Consider the following 24,250-nt stretch of genomic DNA (forward strand, 5'->3'; position numbering starts at 1 on the left):
CATGAGTTACGTCCTTGACTTTAGACTTAGACATCTACCTCCAAGCACTGACATACGGGTCTATGTCCCCTCTGACAGGATCTGCTCTACTTTAAATGGGTATTCCGGGAATATGAACGTCTGATACAAAAACCCATGATGCTATAAAAAAATGATTGTAACAAAACTTAATGTCATTAGTCACAAAAAGGAGCTTAAATAGTTTGATTTTATAATTCACAAAGTGTTATGGTAAAGTTATCACCAAGATGGCTGGAAACTGGAAACTACAAGTCCCATGATCCTTTAGTTCTCAGTAACTCCTCCTCCCTCTTATGCTCTGCTCCCAGTGATGATATAACAGACTTTCTTGCTCCGTTACCATAGTAATGATGTGTAACATTGGCCATACTGGGTGCACTGCAACCAACCGACTACAGCCAAACGTAGTGGTGATCACATGACCGGCCCAGGCAGCTGCAGGACATGTGATGTGGACATGTGACCAGCGGCCATCTTATGTCCTGTGTATAACGGACTGATTAAAGGGCCAGTAGCATTTTAATTCTTCATTACAGTCTATGTCTTTTTTCTGCTAACGGGAGCAAAATTTGAAATAACAACTAATTACATAAAAGATTATATTTTAAGGACCCATTTGTATATGAATTATGCTGATTCGTGGAATACCCCTTTAAGCTTCCTATGCCAGGGTTTTTTAAAGGCTTTGAATATTATGCAAATTAGCCTGAGTGGCACTAGTCACCATTAACACCTGTGGAATGTGGAGCCCCCTCATTTGCATAATTAAAAAAAAACTTTAATTTTTTTTTTGTAAAACCCGGGCATAAGAAGCTAAAAGAAGAGCAGATCCTGCCAGAGGGGGCACACACCAGAACGTCAGTGCTTGGTTTGCAATCCTTCATCCTGGTGATTTCCTTTAACCATCACCACTTACCTATCAAGACTGTCTTTAAAAACAAGTAATGCGTAGATTTTATATATAAATGGATCACAATTTGTACCGATTAATCAAACTAGAGACTCAAGCAGCCCACAACATTATCTGCTTCTAGATCCTCTTCTGGGGTCTCCGAGACCTCAAGAGAGTCAACCTTGCTCAAGTGGACCGACCACGCGTGGACATTGAATGTGCTGGAAAAGGCGTCCAGTCGGCCCTCATCCAGAACTACAAGAAAAACCCAAACTTCAGCACTTTAGTGAAATGGTTTGAGGTGGTAAGTGGACATTGCATAGATCTTCATCTCATCTTCCATTGACTCAATAGTAACTTCCTTCCATTGTCTCCTCAGGACCTCCCTGAGAACGAGCTGCTTCACCCGCCCCTGAACATCCGGGTGGTGGACTGCCGGGCGTTCGGTAGATATACCCTGGTTGGGTCTCACGCCGTCAGCTCATTGCGCAAATTTATCTATCGACCTCCGGATAAGAAGTCTCAGCAGTGGAATACAGCAGGTAAGTCTATCACATGCATATATCTATACATCTATAACTTGTATATAGCGGTTATAACGTTTTATTTTAGTGCATTATATAAAGTTTGGAGATGGCTGGAGGATCACGTTTAACTAAATAATTAGAAAAAGGTGGTGGCTGACTAGGAACATCTCTGTAACAGCGCACCATGTGGCTGGGGGTGGTACTACATCTAAACAAGTACATTCCTATATACACTACACCTTATCTATGTATGTCATGGTGCATCTCATTGGTAGAGGTCTTCCAGTAACCAGAATCTTCCACTCTTGACTCATCATTTCCACCACCGGTCCAGCTTCCTCTTCATTCCATTCCTCCTCACTGCCATCTATGACTTGACGCTTTGTGACTTCTCGTCTTGAGTCTGTCCTGTCTTTCTGTCCTTTTCTGTCCTCTGTCCAGCTAAATTGATGAATGGCTATATGGCAATGGCAAACGGAGGGCCCTACTCTCGCCCCACAGGTGAAATAGTCGTCAACATGGAACCCGAGGTGCCCATCAAGAAGATGGAAACTATGGTGAAACTAGAGGCGGTGAGTAGAGCTTTACCCCAGAAGGTCAAAGCCTTGACCTTTATATTAATAGAATGCAGGACATTGCACTGAAAATAACGTCCCTGGAGCTTGTGCATGTCTTTCTAAAGTGTCTGCGCCAGTTTTGTGTCCGACAAGACAGAAAAATTCAGCACCTAAAGGGGCGAGTTACTGCTTAGCCTGAGTTTGCGACACATTTAATACAGCGACTCGATAGAATTTTAATGTTAAGTGGTGCCCACTTCCCGAGTAGTGCAGGGGGCGCTGGATTATTGAAGATCCATTCATCAATATTCTCTTCTTATTAAAGTCTGTGCTCTAATATACAATAATATGGCGCCCCCTGCACACTCCAGAGGCAACTGCACAAAGTACAGACTTCACTACTACTGATAAACCTGACCCAGTATTTCCTATCTGTTCTACCCCTTGCCTCTATGCCAGACCCTCCCCCTTCTGTAATCTTCCTGTATACCAGACCCTTCCCCTTCTATATACTTCCTGTATGCCAGACCCTTCCCCTTCTATATACTTCCTGTATACCAGACCCTTCCCCTTCTGTATACTTCCTATATATCAGACCCTTCCCCTTCTGTATACTTCCTGTATATCAGACCCTCCCCCTGCTTTATACTTTCTATATATCAGACCTTCCCCTTCTGTATACTTCCTATACATCAGACCCTTCCCCTTCTGTATACTTCCTGTATATCAGACCCTCCCCCTGCTTTATACTTTCTATATATCAGACCTTCCCCTTCTGTATACTTCCTATACATCAGACTCTTCCCCTTCTGTATACTTCCTGTATACCAGACCTTTCCCCTTCTGTATACTTCCTATATATCAGACCCTTCCCCTTCTGTATACTTCCTATATACCAGACCCTTCCCCTTCTGTATACTTTCTGTGTGCCAGACCCTTCCTCTTCTATATACTTCCTGTATATCAGACCCTTCCTCTTCTGTATACTTCCTATATACCAGACCCTCCCCCTTCTGTATACTTCCTGTATATCAGACCCTTCCCCTTCTGTATACTTCCTATATACCAGACCCTCCCCCTTCTGTATACTTCCTGTATATCAGACCCTTCCCCTTCTGTATACTTCCTATATACCAGACCCTCCCCCTTCTGTATACTTCCTGTATATCAGATCCTTCCCCTTCTGTATACTTCCTGTATATAAGACCCTTCCCCCTCTGTATACTTCCTATATACCAGACCCTCCCCAGGCCCCTCCTTTGTTGTGTATTGGACTGTAATAGACTGTCCCCAAGGAAAAGAGAAAGTCCGCCCCTCAGGATTATAGACCCTCCCCTATAGAGAAAGCCCTGCCCATGAGGGACTGCAGTACATGTTAATCCACATCATCCCTCATGAGATCATTCCGGCTCTTCTGTCCTAATCCTCGTTGTCCTCCTCTGTAATTCAATTTTCCATTGATATTTTCTGGAAAGTGGAGAATTACAGGATTTATAACATGTAGCTGTTCTGCATCCGCTCCCTGTGTACGGTGCTTCACCATGTATTGCTGTCTGCCATAGTCGTTACAATGTGTCAGTAATCATCGTGTCTTTTATTTTCCATCTCCCTCCATCTCTGTGTGACAGAACTCTGACGCAGTGGTTAAGGTCGATGTGGTAAGTGCTGACCGTCTGCGCACCGTGGGGTATATACAGCGTCACTGTATGCGATAGTCACCTGTTGTGCTCGGCCAATCAGACTGTCAAGTAGATACAACGTCACTGTATGCGATAGTCACCTGTTGTGCCTGGCCAATGAGACTGTGCGGTAGATACAACGTCACTGTACGTGATAGTCACCTGTTGTGCTCGGCCAATCAGACTGTGGAGTAGATGGGGCCAACAATGGTCACAGAAAGAAGCGCATGTGCCAATACCTTTTATTGTAACCCAAATTCTGGCTCTGGGTACAATCACTATTATCTCCCCATACACCCCCCTCCCATTATACAAATGGTTCAACTATGTGAAATCAGATGAGCTTGGACTATGGACGACCCATGTCTTTGGGCTTTATGGCATCAGGGCAGCCGCTTGGCATTGGTAGCTCTATGACAGTGAGACTAATACTACATCACTTCTGTAACATAGAACGAGGAAGAGAAGGAAAAGAAGAAGAAAAAGAAGAAAGGCGAAGAGATAGAAGAGGAGGAGCCTGATGAGAGCATGCTGGACTGGTGGTCCAAGTACTTCGCCTCCATCGAGACCCTTAAAGAGGTGACTTATATCTGACTGTCTATGCTCCGCCTGGTTATTGGACCCTGTAGAAGTGTCTTCTTAAGGCTACAATCACACGACCGTATGGAGGACATATATACGGCCGACGTATATACGGCCGATATACGTCCTCCATAGACGGCAATGGGCGCACGGCGCCCTACGGGAGCGGTACGGTGCAGCACACGTGCAGCACTGTACCGCTCCGTACCTGGGAAAAAGATAGGACAGGGGAGAGGGGTGCGGGTGAGCTGCGCTCACCTCCTCCTCCTCTCCCCGTGCACTGCCGTTGCCCGCTGCGGTACGGTACGGGCGGGCAACGGCAGTGTGAATATAGCCTTAGTTTTTGTTTTCTTGCTTCTATCCAGCAACTGCGACAACAGGAGGCGGCAGCAGCCGAAGCCGAGGAGAAGGAGGAGATGGAGATCGCGGAGGGTAATTGCTGGAGGAGAGATGTTTTGTGGGACACGTTTCTGTCATTATTAGAAGCCAAGAATAAGCTAAAATAGACTTTTCTGTAAAAATAAAAATTTGGGAGGGAGGGGGTTGGTCAGAAACATGAATACAGAAGGTATGAGATGACCATGCATGAGCGGGCGGGTGGGAAGTGCTGTTGTCCTCTACCTGTTCCTACCTTCACTCCATCTCCATGTTTTACAGCAATGAAAGTTGGCTTTGGTCTTGGCCCACAAAGACCTTGGAACTATCTCCAAAACCTTGTATAGAAAAATCTAATCCTATCTGCACCTTCATGAAGGTCTCATATATAGAGTAGAGCCGTGTGCTCGGAGCTTATCGAGAAGTATGGACTTGATGTGTCATCTCCATAATTCTCCATAATCCCACATAAACTCCATTACAATCCATAACTACTGTATGGAATTGGAGAATATGGATATTTAGAAGGAACTACTGACTTCTATGACCATAACACATACCTATAATATGGCCATGTGCCTATTAGGTAATATAGATTCCATAGAACCGGTTCCTTACATAGGAAACCGCCTTATTAGCCAGAAACCGCACCCCCTGTAGTGGCCACCATGCAGTATTGCTTTTGTAGCCCAGAAAATGTTCACAGTCTTCGAAGAGACAATATTTTATTATATGATGTTAATGACTTCTCCTGGATCAGCACTTTAGCTTCGTATGGTATTTCCTATGGTACCAGGGAAGGTCAGATATTCAGTAGATGATAGTCGAGGCTCTAATAAGTCAATGCACTAAGGAACAATCCCACCAGTTCCATCAACACCTAGAATCAGATACCAATGTGAGAAAGTCCTGGTGCAATGATGCCGTGTTTGGGCCGTTGTCCATCTGTGTGATGTAGATTTGCAGTGTAGTCTAGAGTGTTCTTGGTAAGTACAATGGCTTCCACAATACATGTATTATTTCATCGGTGGTTTGATGACCTCTCATCGGACCTCAGTGTGCTATTCATGTAGGAAGTAGAAATATACATGGATTTGGAAGCTTGATAGCCGGCGCGGGAGGTCAAAGGCCACCCACGCCACCAACTATCCGTCAACTTTCATGCTCATCGTGGTTGAGTGTCTCGTGTTGTTGGTTCCTTCCATCTCCACCTCCAACTTGTATGGTGACTCAGAGATCAAAATTGATGAATCTCCCATGAAAGGCTCAAAGGCTCAGGTGAAGAACAAGGAAAAGGTCAAGGTGCCCAAGGAGGACAAGAAGAAGAAACTGCAGGCCGAGCAAGCGGAGAAGAAGAACAAGCAGAAAATCGATGAGCTAAAGGCAAGTTGTGGTTTTTGAGGAAAATATCAGGAGATGTTTCCATCCGTGTAATCACATCCAATATTTTACTATTTAGTGTAGTTAGTTTTTTGTTTTACCTAAAAGATCTCCCCGATGTCTTGATCCTTATTCCCCACCACCTCATTATGGAGAAAATGGTGGAACATGTGGACACTAATGTGGATAACTATGAACCACCACGTCCATGTACAATACTAGGTGTTCAACAAGGAGCTGGAGACGGAGTTCGATAACTTTGAAGACTGGTTGCACACCTTCAACTTGTTACGAGGGAAGATCGGGGATGACGATGACACAGTCAGCGAGGAGGAGCGGATAGTCGGAAGGTTCAAGGTGAGAATCCAGTAGTATCTGGCCATGAAGTGTGGAGTAATATAATGTGTAGCTGAAGTATATTATGCTGTATCCATACATGTAACCTCTGCCTTGCTTCTTCATCCAGGGCTCCATGTGTGTGTACAAGGTACCACTGCCTGAAGACATCACCAAGGAAGCCGGATATGACCCCAACTTTGGCATGTTCCAAGGCATCCCCAGCAATGACCCAATGAACGTACTTGTGCGGGTGTACGTAGTCAGGGTCAGTATATTGAATAATATTAGTCCTCCATCTAATTGTTTCTTCATCCACCCTGTGTTCTCTGCAGTCTTCTTATAGGTGATTCTCAATAACATTTGTTGGAACACCCCTTCAATCTAGGACATTACAGGAAGCCTAGACTCTAGACCTCATGCTCTTCTGAACCGGTGTGGGTTGTACAGATTTCATCCACCACCATTCCCTTTTTTCTAGGCCACAGATTTACATCCCGCTGATATCAATGGAAAGGCCGATCCCTACGTGGTCATTAAACTTGGAAAAACTGAAATCAAGGACAAAGAGAATTACATATCCAAGCAACTGAACCCCGTATTTGGAAAGTGAGTCTGGCGGAATGGTTGGGGTTGTCATGAAGGTTATAAAGAATTTTGGGATGACCCCAAAACATGGCTTCTCCCACCTCCATTCTTAACCATAAGTTGTGTCTGGTTTTGCATCTCAATTCCATTTAGGTGAACATGCATGGTACTGTGATCTCCACCAGAAAGATCGTAGCGAGGAGTTATGATGTCTCTTTGTATTTTGTGACCAGGTCCTTTGACATTGAAGCCACATTTCCTATGGAGTCCATGCTGACCGTCGCAGTATATGACTGGGACTTGGTCGGAACTGACGACTTGATTGGAGAAACCAAGATTGATCTGGAGAATCGTTATTACAGCAAACACCGAGCTACATGTGGGATATCACAGACCTATGCCATGTGTGTATACCCTCTACGATACTGGTGTTGAGGTTCCTGGAACACAGTTTTTAAGGGCACCACATTTTCATATTAATATTATATTCTTGGACCTTCAGATGGATGGCCAGCGTTTTGGCTTTGCTCTCCAGGTCTTCTCAAAAATACTTGCTTCTATATTTCTTAACTACTAGACCATAGATAAAAATCTTGGCTCCAGTTTTGGGGTTCATCTATTTGTTCTCTGGTCCCTCTTACAGACACGGGTATAACATGTGGAGAGATCCCATGAAGCCGACACAAATCCTGTCCAAACTCTGTAAAGAAGGTAAAATTGATGGTCCACATTTTGGTCCCGGAGGACGAGTCAAAGTCATGAATCGAGTCTTCACTGGTCCCACTGAAATTGAAGATGAGAATGGTGAGTCTCTGGCCAGGAGGACATTGTTGTGTGACATTTCTGAGCTTCTGTGATACTTAACCAATTCACTGCTGTAATCTCAGGCCAGAAGAAGCAGACAGATGAGCATTTGGCCCTCTCGGTCCTCCATCACTGGGAGGAGATACCTCGGGCAGGTTGTAGGCTGATTCCTGAACATGTAGAGACTCGGCCACTCCTCAACCCAGACAAACCAGGAATTGAGCAGGTAAATTGGACCCAAAATAAATCCTAAACTCTGCCTGTTGGGTGATGATATAAAGGAAAGTGTACTGATGGTTGGGTTTCTCAGATATGATATCCCCAATGATCACTTCAACAAGAGGGTAGAAGACCCTGGCACAGGCACGGCCAACTCACAGTCATCAAAAGTGGTCGGAGAAGAGACATAAAAAAGTCCACTTCATTTTTTGTGAAATTCACTTTATTGCATTATGATGTACTATTGTCCTCCTAATTGGGACATTTATATGAAGAATTTTCCGATTTCTGCTTTTTCCAGGGTCGATTAGAAATGTGGGTGGACATGTTCCCCATGGACATGCCCGCACCAGGTCCTGCCATCGATATTTCCCCGAGGAAGCCAAAGAGGTAAAAAAAAGTCTTCATTTTACATCTAAATAGTTAATATCTATAACCACAGCAGCTTTTTCTCTGCTCAGTTTGACCTCCCCTAAACCTTAACAAAGTGAAAAGCAACTCAGAATTACCAGATTACTACAAGTAAATCCACTGAGCTCTGTATAGTGTGTACAGTACATACAGGATCTATAGCATATAGTGACCAGCCTGGCAGATTTATCACTTGGAGGAGCATTGAGCCTAGAATAACTAGTAGAAACCAGCAGAGAAAGTTACATGAAGTTTATAGTCTTTGCTGTGTGAGCACTAAGGGTTAACAGCTTCCCTGCCGTGTAGAAACTGTCTGGGGGAGGAGGCTGCAGAGAAGTGTATGAGACAGCTTGAGGTGTAGGAATGATGGGACTGATAGGGAACTGGGTAGATCTCCTACCTTACTATTCTGTGTAGGACACTTCTGAATCCACAGATCTGCACAGACACAGCTCTCTAGCTAGCTACACACAGAGCAGCATCACATGACCTCCCCCTTCTCCCTCCAGAGTGAGCAGGGGGCAACGGCCTCTTCCCTCTGTGAAACCATCCTGTAAAGATCTCCACGGACTCACAGACAGGAGACACAGCTACTGAAGGGACAGGATAGCAAAGAAATTACTGGAATTATCGATAACAAAAATAATAGAGTAAAAAAAAACAATAATAAATCAGTCGGAGCCGCACATGAAAGAGATTTGTGGATGCCTGAAAATGAGAAAATTCTAATATATATATATATGAGACTCTAGTAACGCAAGGGCTGTGGCGTAGAAGAGGCGTAGAAGGTTTTGGAGCGGAAAGTTACTTTTAAGTTAATTTTATAAAATGTAACAATCTGCACCTGGACTGGACCTCGATGGGACCGGAAAGATCCCCAATATTTGCATATTTCTTCCTTCAGGGGTCGTATCAATTATTTCAATATTTTTTATAACTGTCCATTGTTCTTCATTATTTGTTGTGTTCTGCACCTCTCAGATCTCACACATGAACCTACCTGAACCATCTGCTGTTACATGGGGTGACGCTCACACCTACCTTCAGTGTTATTGTCCAGCTGCTCCTTCCGTTCCTAAACTTCATTTTACAAATATGTCTGAAGTGCTCCACGTCTTGCCCGACCCAGGAGTGACAGGAGCTAACAAGTGTTAAGAATGAGAGGGGATGGTGGGTGGAGCCCTGAGGTGCTCTGCTAACGCCCCCAAAGCACTTCAGCCTCATTTACATGTTTTTAAAGTTACCAAAAGTAGCAGCTGGAAACTAAAAACAAGGGCATGGCAGCCATGTGTGGGCATAGCCCTATGTATCATAGCAGGCAGTTCAGCTAGGTAAATCGTGTTGATGGATTCCCGTTAATATTAATAATGCTTATGTTATAGTTATTAGGACTTACCTCCTCTTTGGTCACATTCTTGAAAATATAAGTTTTATACAGGTGTAACAATGAGTTGTGTAATCACACCTTTGTGTATGTTGTTAGTAGCAGCAGGACTGTGATACTGTATGTGAATTCATAGTCTAGGAATGTATGGGGGGCGTGTCCTCACCCTGCTGTGCTCTCTGCAGACAGTATCAGATAGTGGCTCTGCTGAGATGCGTAAGGACTGTGACGTATGGATTCATATTACAGGAGTGCAGCATCTCCAAATGCACTGGGGGTGTTCTCCTCACACTGCTGTGCTCTCTATAATGAATACTTCCAGAGTTGCTAACCACTGCTGCAGTATTCAAACAATAACCTGCTGCAGCTTTTACAGAGGGACTGTGCAGCAATTCCATGCAGAGAGCCAAAAGCACAGCAGTGTGAGGAATATAAATCCTTATTCACAGTCCTGCTGCTACTAACAACATACACATTGGTATAATATAATTTTGGAATCATGTAATCTAAGTAATATATTTGTAAACGCCAATAAGTATTATAACATTATCAGTTTCTAATAATTAATAATTTCCAAATAACTAAATTCTCATCAGGTAAGTTTCTTTTTACTCCCACCGTCCCCCGAACATTATATATATGTAAATACTTTTTGATTTTGTGTAATTTGTACGTCCTGATTATGCAACTGTTGATACAAAAACATTTGTGCAGTGATCTCCGCGAGTCGGTTGATCTTTTACTGACTACATATAGGAAAGTAGAAGGTGCCATGATTAAATATTAAATAAAAAATGTAAGAAATATGTAAAAAATTATCAATTTTCCCATCACTTTGACCTCGGATAGAACTAATCTCCTGGTATAATAATTCTCTTTGTCACCATTAAAAAATATTTTACACTTCGACTAGTTATTATTTTGATAATTACCATAAAAAAAAGATTTTCCACTACAATGACTTTTTTTAATTTGATATTTATGGTGTTTCATAGAATATTTAGAGATGACTAGAGATGAGCGGGTTCGCTTTTTCAGCTCGGGGGTTTGGGAACGTTCCAGACATACTTATGTATTAGCGTCTGTGCAACCAATCCGGCACATTGACGCCCCCTAGCTGCCAGCCATGGCTGTGATTGGCCAGGGTTATCCCCCTTGGCCAATCACAGCCATGGCTAGTAGATATTGGCAAAAATGTGCGGGATTGGCTGCACAGTCGCTAATCCTGTAATATGTCTGGGACGTGCAGGACACACCCTAGAGGACCTGTCATGGCAATTTGTGACACTAAACCCCCCACTCCTTTATAAAGTCCCTCTGTGTCCGCTATTAAAATGAAAAAACTTTATACTAACCTCGGCTGTAGCTGGCGTGCTACACCACGACATCACTGCTTCAGCGCATGTGCTATGAAGCTAGGGTATAGCAATCCGGCAATTATTGAAGAATTTTACAGCGCAGGGAGCAAAAGTGATGAGTCTGATGCGCCTCATTGGACTCTAGGTAATCTCTAGAAAGTATAAAGGTTTTTTTTTATTTTTTTTATTTTGGGCACATAGGGACTTAAGTTTCCTAAATCGTCCAGACAGGTCCTCTTTAAAGGGAACTCATCAACAGAGTGCTCTTTTTATCATGGGATAGGTGGCTATAGAAAAAGTACTGTGTATGCCAAATATGTTTTTAAAAATTGAAAAAAAGGTATATCCTGTTTGAAATAAAGTATGTGAAACTTTACCTGGCTCCCTGCTAGATGCTTCAGCCTGAGTCCCATAGAGGTACATTTCAACTGACAACTTCTGAGTGCTCTGTAATATATTCACTGCTCTGTTCCTTACTCCTGCCCTTCCCCCAAACTTCCCCCCTTCCCCGATGAGGTGTCAGCTCACTGCATACAATCTATCCCTCCGGGATCTGACTGCAGGGAGAGGATGTGGAAGGAGGAGGGAGGGGCAGGAGCCAGGAGAGCAGTAAATATATTATAGAGCAGAGGGAAGTTGTCATTTTCCTCTCTGGGACTCGGCAGAGGCATCTGGAAGGGAGCCTGATACTTTATTTCAAACACCATAAAGCACAGACATCTTTTAAAGCATATTTGTCATATTCAGTACTTTGTCTATAGCAACTTGTCCCCTAATAAAACTAGAACCCTGGTGAGAGATTCCCTTCGAAGTTCGGATCTGCTCATCTCTACTTTTTACTTTATTACCTTTATATAGTGGCAAAAATACTCGTATATTAACAATCTAATGTCAAGTAAGTCACCATTTAGCCTTGACCTTGATAGGTGGAGCAGGGTTCGGTATAAAGGGGGCCGTCTCCGATATAACTAGCCCTCCCCTCGTCTTGCCGTGGCTCCTCCTCTCACTAATCTCACTATCTCCTTACCAGATACGAGCTTAGAGTGATAATATGGAATACTGATGAGGTAATACTGGAAGATGATGATTACTTCACAGGAGAAAAGTCTAGTGACATATTTGTCAGGGGGTAGGTACCAGTGGAAGAATAACTCCACCCAGCACTTCCTCTGTGTTACGTGTGGGCTTCTGTGTACACTTGTGGCGCACACACTGGTTCCTATGCTGATGCTGTTGTTGTTGCCGGTTTTACGCTTTTTGTGTTGTGCGTGAATAACAAAAACTTTTTTTGCTTTTTTTTTTTTTTTGTTTTGCCCTTTTTTTTTGGTTTTATTTTGTCTCTCTTCTTGGTGTTTATCGTCGTGGTGTTGTCCACTAGTTTTGAGCTGCGTGTTATAATTTGGAACACTGATGAAGTGATATTAGAAGATGATGCTTTCATGACAGGAGAGAAGATGTCTGACATCTATGTAAAGGGGTAATGATGCACGGCCCGCCCCCTCCTCACACCCACGGCCCCTCCCCCTTCTAACCTGCCCCCTCCCCTCCTCCCTGGGCTAACAGAATGTGCATATCCCCTGTCACTCATTGCTGCTTGTCTCCCTGCACTGAACTGCACTGCTATGCTGCACTCTATGCTGGCCCGCTCCCATCTCCAGCTCGTGGCCGGGTTGCCATGTGGTGGTTCTGTTGGGTTTCTTTGATAACATGAAATTACTCTTCAGTTTTTGAGGGTAAAAAAAACGAATTGGTTTGGGTCTCGTTTATTCATATTTTTGCTTTGCCAGTTAAAAAAAACGATAATATGGCAAAACTTTATAAAATTCACGATTCTGTTTACAATTCAAAAAGAGAAGAGCAAATGTTTATATTATTATTACTATTATTATTATTATTATATTTACTATATAATAACTAATTTCTCAAATACAGTCAGTTTTAAGATTTTCTTATTACTGTGCATTTTATGCAATTGGTTTAAACTTGAGATTTGAGTTTTATTTTGTTTGACATTTTTCATTGTCCTGTTTTATATTTAAAATTTAACTTTAAAATTGAAAATTAAATTTAAAATTTTATTTAATTACATTTTGAATTTGATAATAAATAGTAGATACTCAATTTTATTTAATCATTACATAACAATGTAGAAATTTGTGCATTTTTAATTTTTCTTTTAATTATTTTGTATTAAAAGTTCACCATTTTTAACCCCTCACGACCTCCAATAAAAAGCCCGGAGATTTTTTTGAAAATTCAATTTACAGAAACCCCCATAAATGTTGTCAACAGGCGGAATCCTTTATTATTATTGGATTGGAAGAAAAAATAAAGGTGAAGAAAACAAAATCGTAATTGGTCAAAAGTTTCTAGAATCTAGATCTAAAAAATTTTCTAGTAGTTTTTTGTGCCTTTAATTAGAATTTGCTAGAAAAAAAATAAATGTAAAAGGAAGTTTTCATTCATGAAGAGGTTTGTAATGAATGGATGATTTTCTTTAAATAATATTAGAAAAAAAAAAATTACTAATAGATTAAAATGTAAAAAATGCCTGAAATTAAAATTATTCTTTAATTTGTCAAACTGGATAAAAGATGTTAATTAAAAAATCTAATTAAATAATAAAATAATAGAAAACTAAAATGACTGTAACCCTGTGCACCTCCTGCTCTTTGCTCTAAATCATGATGTCCGCCCTCAGGACTGGAGAGGTCTTTCTAGCCCCAGTCCCACCACACAATCCCACCAGCTGGAGATGCTCTGAGGAGCAGGTGTGACTGCACACAGTGTGTTTCATGTGTTTGCACCAATTAAACAAAACTAATAAAAACAAGGGCTGTTACATTATATTTTACATTGTATTTTACATTTGGTTTCTCGGATCCAGGTAAGTGTCTTCACAACGTTACTGGAAGGGTTTGATAAGCCGCTGTCTTCAGCCCCTTCAGTAACTACGGCATTAAAGGAAACCTACCACCACGGATCTACCTACCTAAGGTTACTGTAATGTAGTCTAGCCTATTGCTTTTTGTAATAAAACTTTTTGTGCCCCAGAACGTAATAATACTTTAATCTGATGTATATGCAAATTGTCTTAAGAGGATACTGGGGCGTGGAGTAGCTGGGCCATGGAACGGGAGCTACGGCTACTCCACGTCCCAGTAGTCTCCTTTAATTCCACCTACCGCAGTCTTCAGTCCGTAGCTCGTAGCATCCGTCTGAAAAGACGGAGTTCTGCATAGGATGCTGGGGCATGGAGTAGCCCTAGCTCCCGCTCCATGGCGCAGCTACTTCACGCCCCAGTAGCCTCTTAAGACAATTTTCATATACATCGGATTAAAGTTTCATTAAGTTCTGGGGCACAAAAAGTTTTATTACAAAAAGTATTAGGTTACACTTCATTACAATAACCTGCTACCGGATCTGCCTTAGTAGGTAGATCTCTGGTGGTAGGTTTCCTTTAACTCAGTAGAGTAATAATTATGAGGGTAAAGAGGAGCCGCATCGCTGTAACATCTGCATGGCATGACATTGTCCTCTCCTGGACCTTCTCTTCCAGTAGTAAAGCTCATTTACTGCACGTGCTGCAAAATTGGCACCGGACCACCACGACCAATCAGCTACTTGTATCCTGCACTCTCCATGTAGAAGAACACTTCTGATTGGTTGTCTCATTAACCAGTAAATTAGCTCTAATGTTGGCAGGTCCATCTGTCTGTGTGGCCATCCATTCCCTTTCTCTATGGTGCATGGGGGTTGGGGGGGGTTGGTGTTTCAGTTTGAAGTGTAAATCTGCATGTGGGAAGATCAGATGTTTATATGTTGTATATTATTGTCTTATATTTATGTGTCCATTTTACTTCATTACACAAGAAAATGTCATCATAATGCAATAAAATTGACCAACACTCAAGTTATGACCCTTTTAGATATATAAATATTTTACAACAAATTAATAATTGTTCTAGAATCTGGTAAAAGAGTAAAACGGAGTATCCGATAAATAGGATTTTATTGTTATTAATATGTTTCATTTCATATTGGTCCCTGATTGTCTATGGCCCAAACCTCAAAAGTATCAAAAGTTATAAATTATTAAAAGTAAAAAAAAAATAAAAATTAAGAGGTTAAGTCAATTAAAAATAAAAATAACAAACTACTTTTTAAAACTTAATAAAAAGTTCATGGGATTAAAAACAAAAAAAAAATTATTGTTCGAGTTTCAGGGTTATCTTTTTTGATAGAAATAGTAAAAAAAATTACTTTTATCATGTAGTTTAATTTATTATCGTTGCGATATCCACATTGCTTTATTTTTATTGTATATTGTTGCTTTAGTTTTAATCAAAAACTTTCCTGTAGAAGTTTAGAAAGTTAAAACTCTCAGCCCGGACCATAATGTAAAATCTTCATATAAACAAAAATAAGAAAAATTGTGATTGGGAAATTCCAAGTGTTTTATCGGCAGAAAGTTGAGGATGATGTTGGGTTTCCGGTGCAGCTCCTGTTATGGGTCTGTTTACCCCTCACTGGGCTCCGGTTCTTGGCCCCCTCACTGGTGTTTATAGCACATGGCAGGACAGTGCCCCCCATTGAAATTTACTTAAACAATATAACTGGTTCTTTTAAAATTGGAGACGTGTAACGGTATAATGTTGGGGGTTGTGTTCCATTATGGAAGCCCTTTAATAGCCCCTGTAACAACGTAATCTTAATATGACCATGTACATGAGCACTAAAGTAACTAAATGAATAATGGGTAATATCTTCATTCTGGGTAATTTCCCTGTACTGCAGGGCAATAAAACCTAATGTAGACCTTAAAGGCCTATGAACAATATCCAGGCTTTACCCAGTCCAAAACTGGTAGCCATAAAAAGTACATGTGTATCGGCCGATCCCTTCAACGTCAATAGGTTACAGCTAACTACTTATGTGTATGGACTTCAGTTGTTCATTCTTGGTCTGTACTACGCAAGTTCTCCTCAGCCGCGCCAAGTGTATAGGGGGATAGCTGTGATATCTAACATGTATGGACCACGCTATGTAAAGTTTATGACCAACAATCAAATTTTATATTACAAATTTATTGCAAAAAAATGTAAACAATATAATAATATAATAAAAGCAGAATAACAATATCATAATAATAATTCTGTAGCGTTCCCATTAAATAAAACCAAAAATAAATTAAATATTTTAAAAAAATCAGTTATGAATATGAATAATAATTCACCAATGTCACCTTTCTCTTCCGTTGACCTTGGGTGGGATGTTCAGGTGGCTTAAGGGTCAGCAGGAAGATAAACAAGACACCGACGTCCATTACCATTCACTTACTGGGGAGGGAAATTTCAACTGGAGGTTTCTCTTTCCATTTGACTATTTGGTGGCCGAAGAAAAGATTGTCATCTCCAAGAAGGAGTCCATGTTCTCATGGGATGAGACAGAATACAAGATCCCGGCGCGTCTCACACTTCAGGTCTGGGACGCCGACCACTTCTCCGCTGATGACTTCCTTGGTAGGTTGATTTGGAGGCTTCAGGCTCTTCAGTTTTTGTCAATGACTAGACCATAATGGTGACATTTTCTCAAAAAAGGTGCAATAGAGTTGGACTTGAATCGTTTCCCTCGAGGAGCGAAGACAGCGAAGCAATGTTCCATAGACATGGTGGCCCCAGAAGTTGATTTGCCAATGGTCTCGATTTTCAAGCAGAAGAGGGTGAAAGGATGGTGGCCGTTCGTTGCTCGAAACGAGAATGATGAGATGGAGCTCACTGTAAGATGGATATTGGCTTATAACTTTTAGCTCTTAGCTTTGTTTCTTGCCACCAAAATGTGGAGTATTTTTTGAGTTTGTGAAGTAATTGGGCCATAAATTGGTGGATGAAAAGGAAATTGATCCCCGGGTAAAGTTTATTTTCTATTGTTCTATTTAGGGTAAAGTAGAAGCTGAACTTCACCTCCTGACGGCAGAAGAAGCAGAGAAATCTCCGGCTGGACTTGGTCGTAACGAACCAGATCCTCTTGAAAAACCAAAGTAAGTGATGTTATCGTAAGGTCCACCACAGCCATGTTAGTATCAAGGAGTGTTAGCCTAGTCAGATAAACTGGTCATGACTATAGTCAACAAGGAGAAGGTAAGTAAACTGCCTTATAGTAACTAAACATGGAACCAAAACTTGGTGGGCAAAAATTCCAGTGCACAGAAAACCATATAAAAGCCATAAAACATAAATTACCTGGGTAACTAACACAACTATGACTATCCCACCATGTGGCCAAACGCATGGGTAACCTTAAGGCCGGAGCTGGAGACCTAAATAAAGTTCATAACCATTCAGATGCCCAGCAAGTAGTGGTAGGTCAACCAAATGTTCTACCTGCGTCTGTAGTTTCTAGAGCCAGGGATAGGTACTCATTCTGCATTTACTCTGACCCAGATGCCCATGAAGACCCATTCCGCCAGGTCCAGGCCCTTGTATATCACCAGGTGCTCACTATGTAGCAGTCATAGTCAGGTCTTTCATCTTGCCTTCACATAATTCCTGTACCTGGTTATGTTCTGGTTCTGGCTTCTCTCTGATATATGGTAGACCTACATCCAAACCGCAACTACTTTAAAGGTAGGTGTGGTGACTGGGGCTGTGAACTCCATGTGGTCTAGATCCTCGATCCAGTGAAGCCACCATAGAACATTCGTCTGATCTTGGTTCCCAGTAGTGTTGGGCTTGTTGTATGTTATGGATGGGATCTTTCCATGCTTTAGCCTCTTCTTTACTGACCTCCACTCCTAATCCATTATTTCTCACATTGACTTTCTCGTTTTCCTCTCTTTATTTTACTCTTTCCCCTCAAACCCTTTCCTAATTTTCCGTCTCATGGCCATCTCCTCTGCACCAGCCGGCCAGATACCAGCTTTATTTGGTTTCTCAACCCCTTGAAGTCTATCCGCTACTTCATTTGGCATACTTATCGCTGGCTGATTCTGAAAATCCTCATCCTCATCCTACTCCTTCTCATGGTGGGACTGTTCCTTTACTCTTTGCCGGGATACTTGGTGAAGAAAATTCTTGGAGCCTGAGGACATCTCTGATGGTACTGTCCTTCCTCTATCTCGCTCTATCTTAGACTTCTCGATGGTTTGAACTATTACTATACATTCCCTGACTCACTGTACAGCTATAACGATTCAGAGTAAATTGGGAAGGTATCAAATTTAAGTGGTCAATAACACTCAACGAACTGCATCATTCAATACAATAAGTGGATATAAGAAACTTTAAAATATATGTCACCAGAAGAAAAGTCTTCCTTCTCCACTTATCAGGCTCCTTCTAAATTGTCCCATGCTATGGAATTAACTCATCATAGACAAACTTTACTCATAAAAACACCATATGGCGGCATTCTGCATGGTTATGGCTCTCTCTTATATAAATTTGGTGTCTGCCCAAGTCATCTCTACATCACAATGTTACAGGAACCAGAAGTTATTCCTAATTATAGAAGTTTTAGATGAGTAACCAACCTATTGGGCGTTAGAGTCATAAAGTGTAGCCTGTGGTTATTGTTTGGTACCACTAGGCACACTAGTTAATATTTGCTTTCAGATGGATAGCTCATGGTTCTCATGTTTTATATCAGAGCCTAGTAGGGCTATGTTGGTGTTTTAACTCTAGTAGTTTTGACGTGAGGCTACGAGCTCATGGTTATAGGTAATGGTTCCCCTGTTCCGGCCTTATAAGACTGCATATGGCACATGGTATAATAAAACTAGTAGGTTCTTCATCAAGCTAGAACCATGGTCCAGGGACCCATAGTGAGGTATCACTATCCTGTATGGGAGCCTCGCAGGACATGGTGGAGAATGGACCCTGGTAGTTTCCTCATGAGGTTACAAGCTATCACCATAGTAGTCATCTCATGACTAGCCAACGACCCATGCTGAGGTCCCAACATTTCGGGAACATCCTTCCTGAGGGTTAGACTATGACCCATATTGAAAGTCTCTCGAAGAAACATGTATAGGCTTATCACATCTTTGAAGACGACACTAGAAATTTCTCTACTAGAAGACAATTTGATTGTTATTTTCATTTGTGTTGTAGAAAACACTGATAGGATGTTTGCTTTAAGAATTTTCAGGCAGAGTAACGGGTTGGAGTTTCCAAAATCATATGTTGGGGTTGGTTATTTACCTTTGTTTCCAGCTCACGCTGTCGCCTAACGTGTTTGTACTAATCCAACTAATTTCACGTTTCAGGATAAATCCGCCTCCAGTAATTTTCGCCTTACTAACATTGTCTACCTCTTGTGTCTGCTCCTCTCCCCCCATCCCCGGCCTCCCCTGCTTATCTTGTTTCATGCTGCCTCGGACAGTCGGCCGGACACTTCTTTCATCTGGTTCCTCAACCCGCTTAAATCCATCAAGTACCTCATCTGTAACCGATACAAGTGGCTCATCATTAAGATCGTCCTGGCGTTGCTACTGTTGGCCATGGTGGCGCTCTTCCTCTATAGCATGCCAGGTTACATGGTCAAGAAACTGCTCGGGGCATGAAGAGACGTCTGGGAGCATAGACTTGGCAGTGCCTGCCCTTTCTCGAGAAGATGTTTGTCTTTCCATCATAGACTGTTTAGTATTGTGAAGGGGTTTCAACACAAAAAATGTATCCTGTGTGAATTATTTTAGCGTTTCTACTGAGAAGCCGTGAAGGGAAAACTGCAACTGAGGGTCAACGAGGAACCTTGGAGTTGTCTTTTCCCGTAGACTCCTTCTAGCTGGTGGATGCTCTATTTCTAGAAGTTTTTTTCTAGGGAAATGTTTGCAATAGATCAAACTGTGCAACTAAGTTTTTTCTGTGTGTGTTGATGAGTTTTGCCCCAAGCAAACTTTCTGCATGACCTACATGTTTGTTGTGGTGTTAAAGGGAACCCATCACTAGGACAGACCCTACTAAGGTACTAAGAAGGACAATCTTCCCAATGTTCTTGTCAAGGTGGCTAGAACCTACCATAGATGGCCCCTTCCTCTGCAAACTCTTGCATATTAGGAAGAGAGGCCACATGAGGCATTGCCCTGTTGCCCCTGACTCATAGGAAACAGGAAAGCTGGAGGAGGTACCATCGACCTCTCTATAGAAGATGGTGAGACATCCAACCGGACATAGAAAATATGTCCCGATATTCCCAATATAATCTGCCCTGGTACAGATTAAAAAACCAAATATCCAACTAAATATCCAACTTCTGTTGCATCTAGAGTGAGCAAATGACCATACGATCTTGAAGATTTTCAAAACTTTACAAAAATTTCCATTTAGAAAGAATTTAATTAACTTTAAACTAATAAAAATTGCAATTTCCTGTTCAAAAGGGTAAAACTGCCCAATCAATTAGTAGATTACAATCAAAATCAGATTACAAATTGGGCAAATCGGCCCAATATTTACAACAGGCGACCAAATCGGAAAAAGTCCAGGACCAGAGAACGAGTAGATTGAATGTTTAGAGACCTCATTGAGGTTGATGTTTGGCAGATTTTAGATAAATTTGGGCTTCCAAAGCGGGGAGTGACCTTAATGGGAACAAAAGTAATTTGGGGATTTCTCCCTCCTTCCGAACAAAGCACAATATTATGGAGAAGCAAAACTTTTTGCCTTATTCCGAATACTCAACCAAAAGCACTGAAGAAGAGAACAAAGAAAATCTATTTTCAAATAATTCTCCTTATTTTATGCCTTTGAAAATATATTTCAAAAATTTTGCTCATTATTAGAAAGTCATAAAATGTTTTAAAAAAAAAATTAAATAAAAAAGTGAGTTTGGATGAATTAGTATTTTCCTACATAATTTCATAATTCTTAAATAAATGAAGAGAGTTTTATAAATTAAGATAATTTACAAATGACTTTCACCTTCCAATATAATTCACTCAAATGATTAAAAATGATTGATTATTATTTCAGGGCTGTTGCGTTTTATGGTATTTAGTTGTTTTTTTTTCAAGTGTTTTCTTAGACCCTCTGCAGCCAAAAAGACAAGCAGAATTATAGAAATAAACTACCTAATATATCCAATGGGAACAGGGAAAGTCTGAATATTTTTACAAACGAGAAATCTAAGGCCGGGAAATACACGTCGCGTTTCACAAACGGGGATTGATTCCCAAAAAGAGATTGACGTCACTATTCCTACAATCTACTAAGAGCAGTCTAAATTCCCCAACATAACCCTACACTCACGCGTTTCACAAACCTACTGAAGGAATCGGGGATTGATTCCCAAAAAGAGATTGATGTCACTATTCCTACACTCTAGAGCTAGTAGGGGGAATTTAGACTGCTCTGAGTAGAGTGTAGGAATAGTGACGTCAATCTCTTTTTGGGAATCAAACCCCGATTCCTTCAGAAGGTTTGTGAAACGCGTGAGTGTAGGGTTATGTTGGATGAAGACTTTAGAGCTAGTAGGGGGAATTTAGACTGCTCTGAGTAAAGTCTTCATCCAACATAACCCTACACTCACGCATTCTACAAACCTTCTGAAGGAATCGGGGTTTGCTCTCAGTAGAGTGTAGGAATAGTGATGTCAATCTCTTTTTGGGAATCAGTCTAAATCCCCCAACATAACCCTACACTCACGCGTTTCACAAACATTCTGAAGGAATCGGGGATTGATTCCCAAAAAGAGATTGACTCCATTATTCCTACACTCACGCGTTTCACACAATTTTTTGAAAAATTCTGAAATTGATTCCTGAAGAGAGATTGAGTCACTATTCCTACACTCTACTCAGAGCAGTCCAAATGCCCCCCTACTGCCTCTAAAAGGCTTCACCCAACACAACCCTACACTCACGCGTTTCACAAACCTTCTGAAGGAATCGATTCACAAAAAGAGATTGACGTCACTATTCCTACACTCTACTCAGAGCAGTCTAAATCCCCCCCTACTGTCTCTAAAAGGCTTCATCCACCATAACCCTACACTCACGCGTTTCACAAACTTTCTGAAGGAATCAGAGATTGATTCCCGAAGAGAGATTGACATCACGGGACCTAAACTCTACTCCGTGCCCTGCACTCACGCGTTTCACAATTGGGTTTCATTGATTTCTATTGCGGTGAAGTTGCAGCCAAGATGTGACGCATCCTCAGAGGCTGCAGCACACAGGTTGTGCCCCTCCCGCGTGACGCTACTTCTGGCTGCGATGTGTTTCATGTCTCAAGTAGTCACCTTGCCTTAGATGTAAGAAGGTTTGTGAAAAGTTCACATTTTCCAGAACAGACTTTCATAGGACCCACTGACAACATATAAAACAACACAATAGGACCCAGTGCAATAAATAGTCATCACAGCTCGGGGTAACTTCAACCAGTCCGGTTTGATCACTGGCACCCCCCCCCCCCCATAGCAATATCGGTTTACGATTCTGTTTTCCCCCCCTTTCCGTTGTCGTTTTTGCTGCTTTGCACTAATTTGAGTTGTGAACTTTGTAAAGAATTATATTTATACGTTTTCGCTGTGTGAATTATAATTTGTTTTTCTGTTTTTTTTTCCTCCTGTTTTTGTCTGTTTTTTTTTTTTGTGTTTGTTGTTTTATTGTTTGTTACAATAAAATGGTGAATCGGCGTCTGCAGTCGTCCTAATACCAGTCTGATGTGGCTGCTGAGTCCTCTGCGTATCGTGGGCGTCCTGCTCTGGAGACATTACAAGTGGCATCTGTTCGGACTCCTCCTGGCCACCATGGTGCTGGGCTTTGTGGTGCTGTCCTTGTATACAATGCCGGGGGTGCTCAACCAGAGATTCCTAAACCCTGGAAGTTGAGGGGGGGATCGGCTTAGATACAACGACACTCAGCACAGTGATACACGTCACTGTGGGTCATGTGGATCTCTGGGACTGTATCACACATGACAAGTTTGGATACACTATCTCGGCAGACAGGACACACATGATTGGATACACTGGCACAGAGAAACTAGGCTGCAGATTCCAGCCTGAGGATTGTTATGGTGGAACAACAACTCTCAGCATTCCCTAATCTGGTATCTACCCAGATAACACAAGGACATATCTAGTGTGGATGTTTATAGCAGCCCAATTACCAGCAGTAGGTCCTGTCGCTAAACTGGATGGGTCCACCCACTATAGGGTGGGGTTCTTACAAGCCCTACCCACTTTTTGACTAAGCTGTTCCTGGCAAATGTGGAATAGTTAACAGTAATTTATTGAGTGATGTTTACTGGGCTAAAAAAAGTCTTCCAGAAGCCCCCCGGGAAAAACTTACACTGCCCCCGCCCCACACACACAACCATTATATCTCACTCACTTCCATTACTCCTGTGTTACTGATCAGCCGTCTAAATTCAAAGGTTTCTCTGTCTCTGTGTTCGGTTATTGGTTCCTTGATTCTTCAGCACAGCAGTACATGGGCAGCTGGAGCCACTACATTCTTGGCCTGCTGGGAGGACAGTGTAATTACCCTTCTTACTATATACTCCTGTATAAGAGGCCGTAGGTCATCAGTCAAGAGGCTGCACCATCATGACCGGTGCCTGTCCCATCATCAGCAGAAGCTTTGACTTGCAGAGAGTCAGTGTAGTACCACTCAGCCAAAATGTTTTCTTCCGGGGTTCAGGTGAGTTCCCCACGAACCAGACATATTGCTGGATTGGTGGCTGAACAACCAATCTGGCAAATTGAGGTCCCTCGCTACAAACCATGGCGGTGATTGGCCAAGGGGATGTCTCATTCACCACCAGTCCGGCAATATGTCCGGAAACTCCGGGTCCACTCATCTGCACGAGGCAGTAACATCATGGAGACAGGTTCTGGTGTCATTCCTTCTATAAGGAGTGGGAGGACATTTCTGAGGTCACGTGATCTCTAATAATACATGTGGACTGAACATATACGAGGGTAAAAGGGACATAAAGACAGATGTATTTTTCATGGAGGTGGAAGTGAATGCAGGGGCCCCAGTCCCCGCCCCAGCGTGGGGTCACATGAGGCGGCGGCTACACCCCAGGGTATATCGAGGGAACGGTTGCTTTATCGTGTGACTATTTTTCTAGCTTATGTTTTGTAACAATGGATTCACTCATTGAATTAAAGAATATAAAAACCAGATTC

General features: G+C 41.9%; 1 protein-coding gene across 18 annotated transcripts in view; it reads left to right on the plus strand.

Moving 5' to 3' along the window:
- Window positions 1-23,667, plus strand: part of OTOF (otoferlin) — a 210,497-nt gene extending 186,830 nt beyond the window's left edge. For 4 of the 18 annotated variants that reach the window (XM_072131852.1, XM_072131853.1, XM_072131838.1 and 1 more), the window contains 19 exons: window positions 1,056-1,217; window positions 1,293-1,455; window positions 1,882-2,012; window positions 3,626-3,655; window positions 4,130-4,255; window positions 4,624-4,690; window positions 5,868-6,016; window positions 6,236-6,370; window positions 6,480-6,617; window positions 6,831-6,958; window positions 7,171-7,341; window positions 7,581-7,741; window positions 7,825-7,967; window positions 8,262-8,350; window positions 12,144-12,242; window positions 16,394-16,635; window positions 16,714-16,892; window positions 17,053-17,153; window positions 22,756-23,667. In XM_072131852.1, coding sequence (XP_071987953.1) covers window positions 1,056-1,217; window positions 1,293-1,455; window positions 1,882-2,012; window positions 3,626-3,655; window positions 4,130-4,255; window positions 4,624-4,690; window positions 5,868-6,016; window positions 6,236-6,370; window positions 6,480-6,617; window positions 6,831-6,958; window positions 7,171-7,341; window positions 7,581-7,741; window positions 7,825-7,967; window positions 8,262-8,350; window positions 12,144-12,242; window positions 16,394-16,635; window positions 16,714-16,892; window positions 17,053-17,153; window positions 22,756-22,942 — 2,601 coding nt within the window. In that variant the 3' untranslated portion in view covers window positions 22,943-23,667. Of the gene's footprint in view, window positions 1-1,055; window positions 1,218-1,292; window positions 1,456-1,881; window positions 2,013-3,625; window positions 3,656-4,129; window positions 4,256-4,623; window positions 4,691-5,867; window positions 6,017-6,235; window positions 6,371-6,479; window positions 6,618-6,830; window positions 6,959-7,170; window positions 7,342-7,580; window positions 7,742-7,824; window positions 7,968-8,261; window positions 8,351-12,143; window positions 12,243-12,491; window positions 12,591-16,393; window positions 16,636-16,713; window positions 16,893-17,052; window positions 17,154-18,016; window positions 18,212-19,495; window positions 20,150-22,755 lie in introns of those variants that run through there. The other 14 variants (XM_072131855.1, XM_072131851.1, XM_072131840.1 and 11 more) reach the window with 13 other exon arrangements.
- Window positions 23,668-24,250: the final 583 nt, after the last annotated feature.

The sequence above is a fragment of the Engystomops pustulosus genome, unplaced genomic scaffold (assembly GCF_040894005.1).
Source record: "Engystomops pustulosus unplaced genomic scaffold, aEngPut4.maternal MAT_SCAFFOLD_154, whole genome shotgun sequence".
Classification (NCBI taxonomy): domain Eukaryota; kingdom Metazoa; phylum Chordata; class Amphibia; order Anura; family Leptodactylidae; genus Engystomops; species Engystomops pustulosus.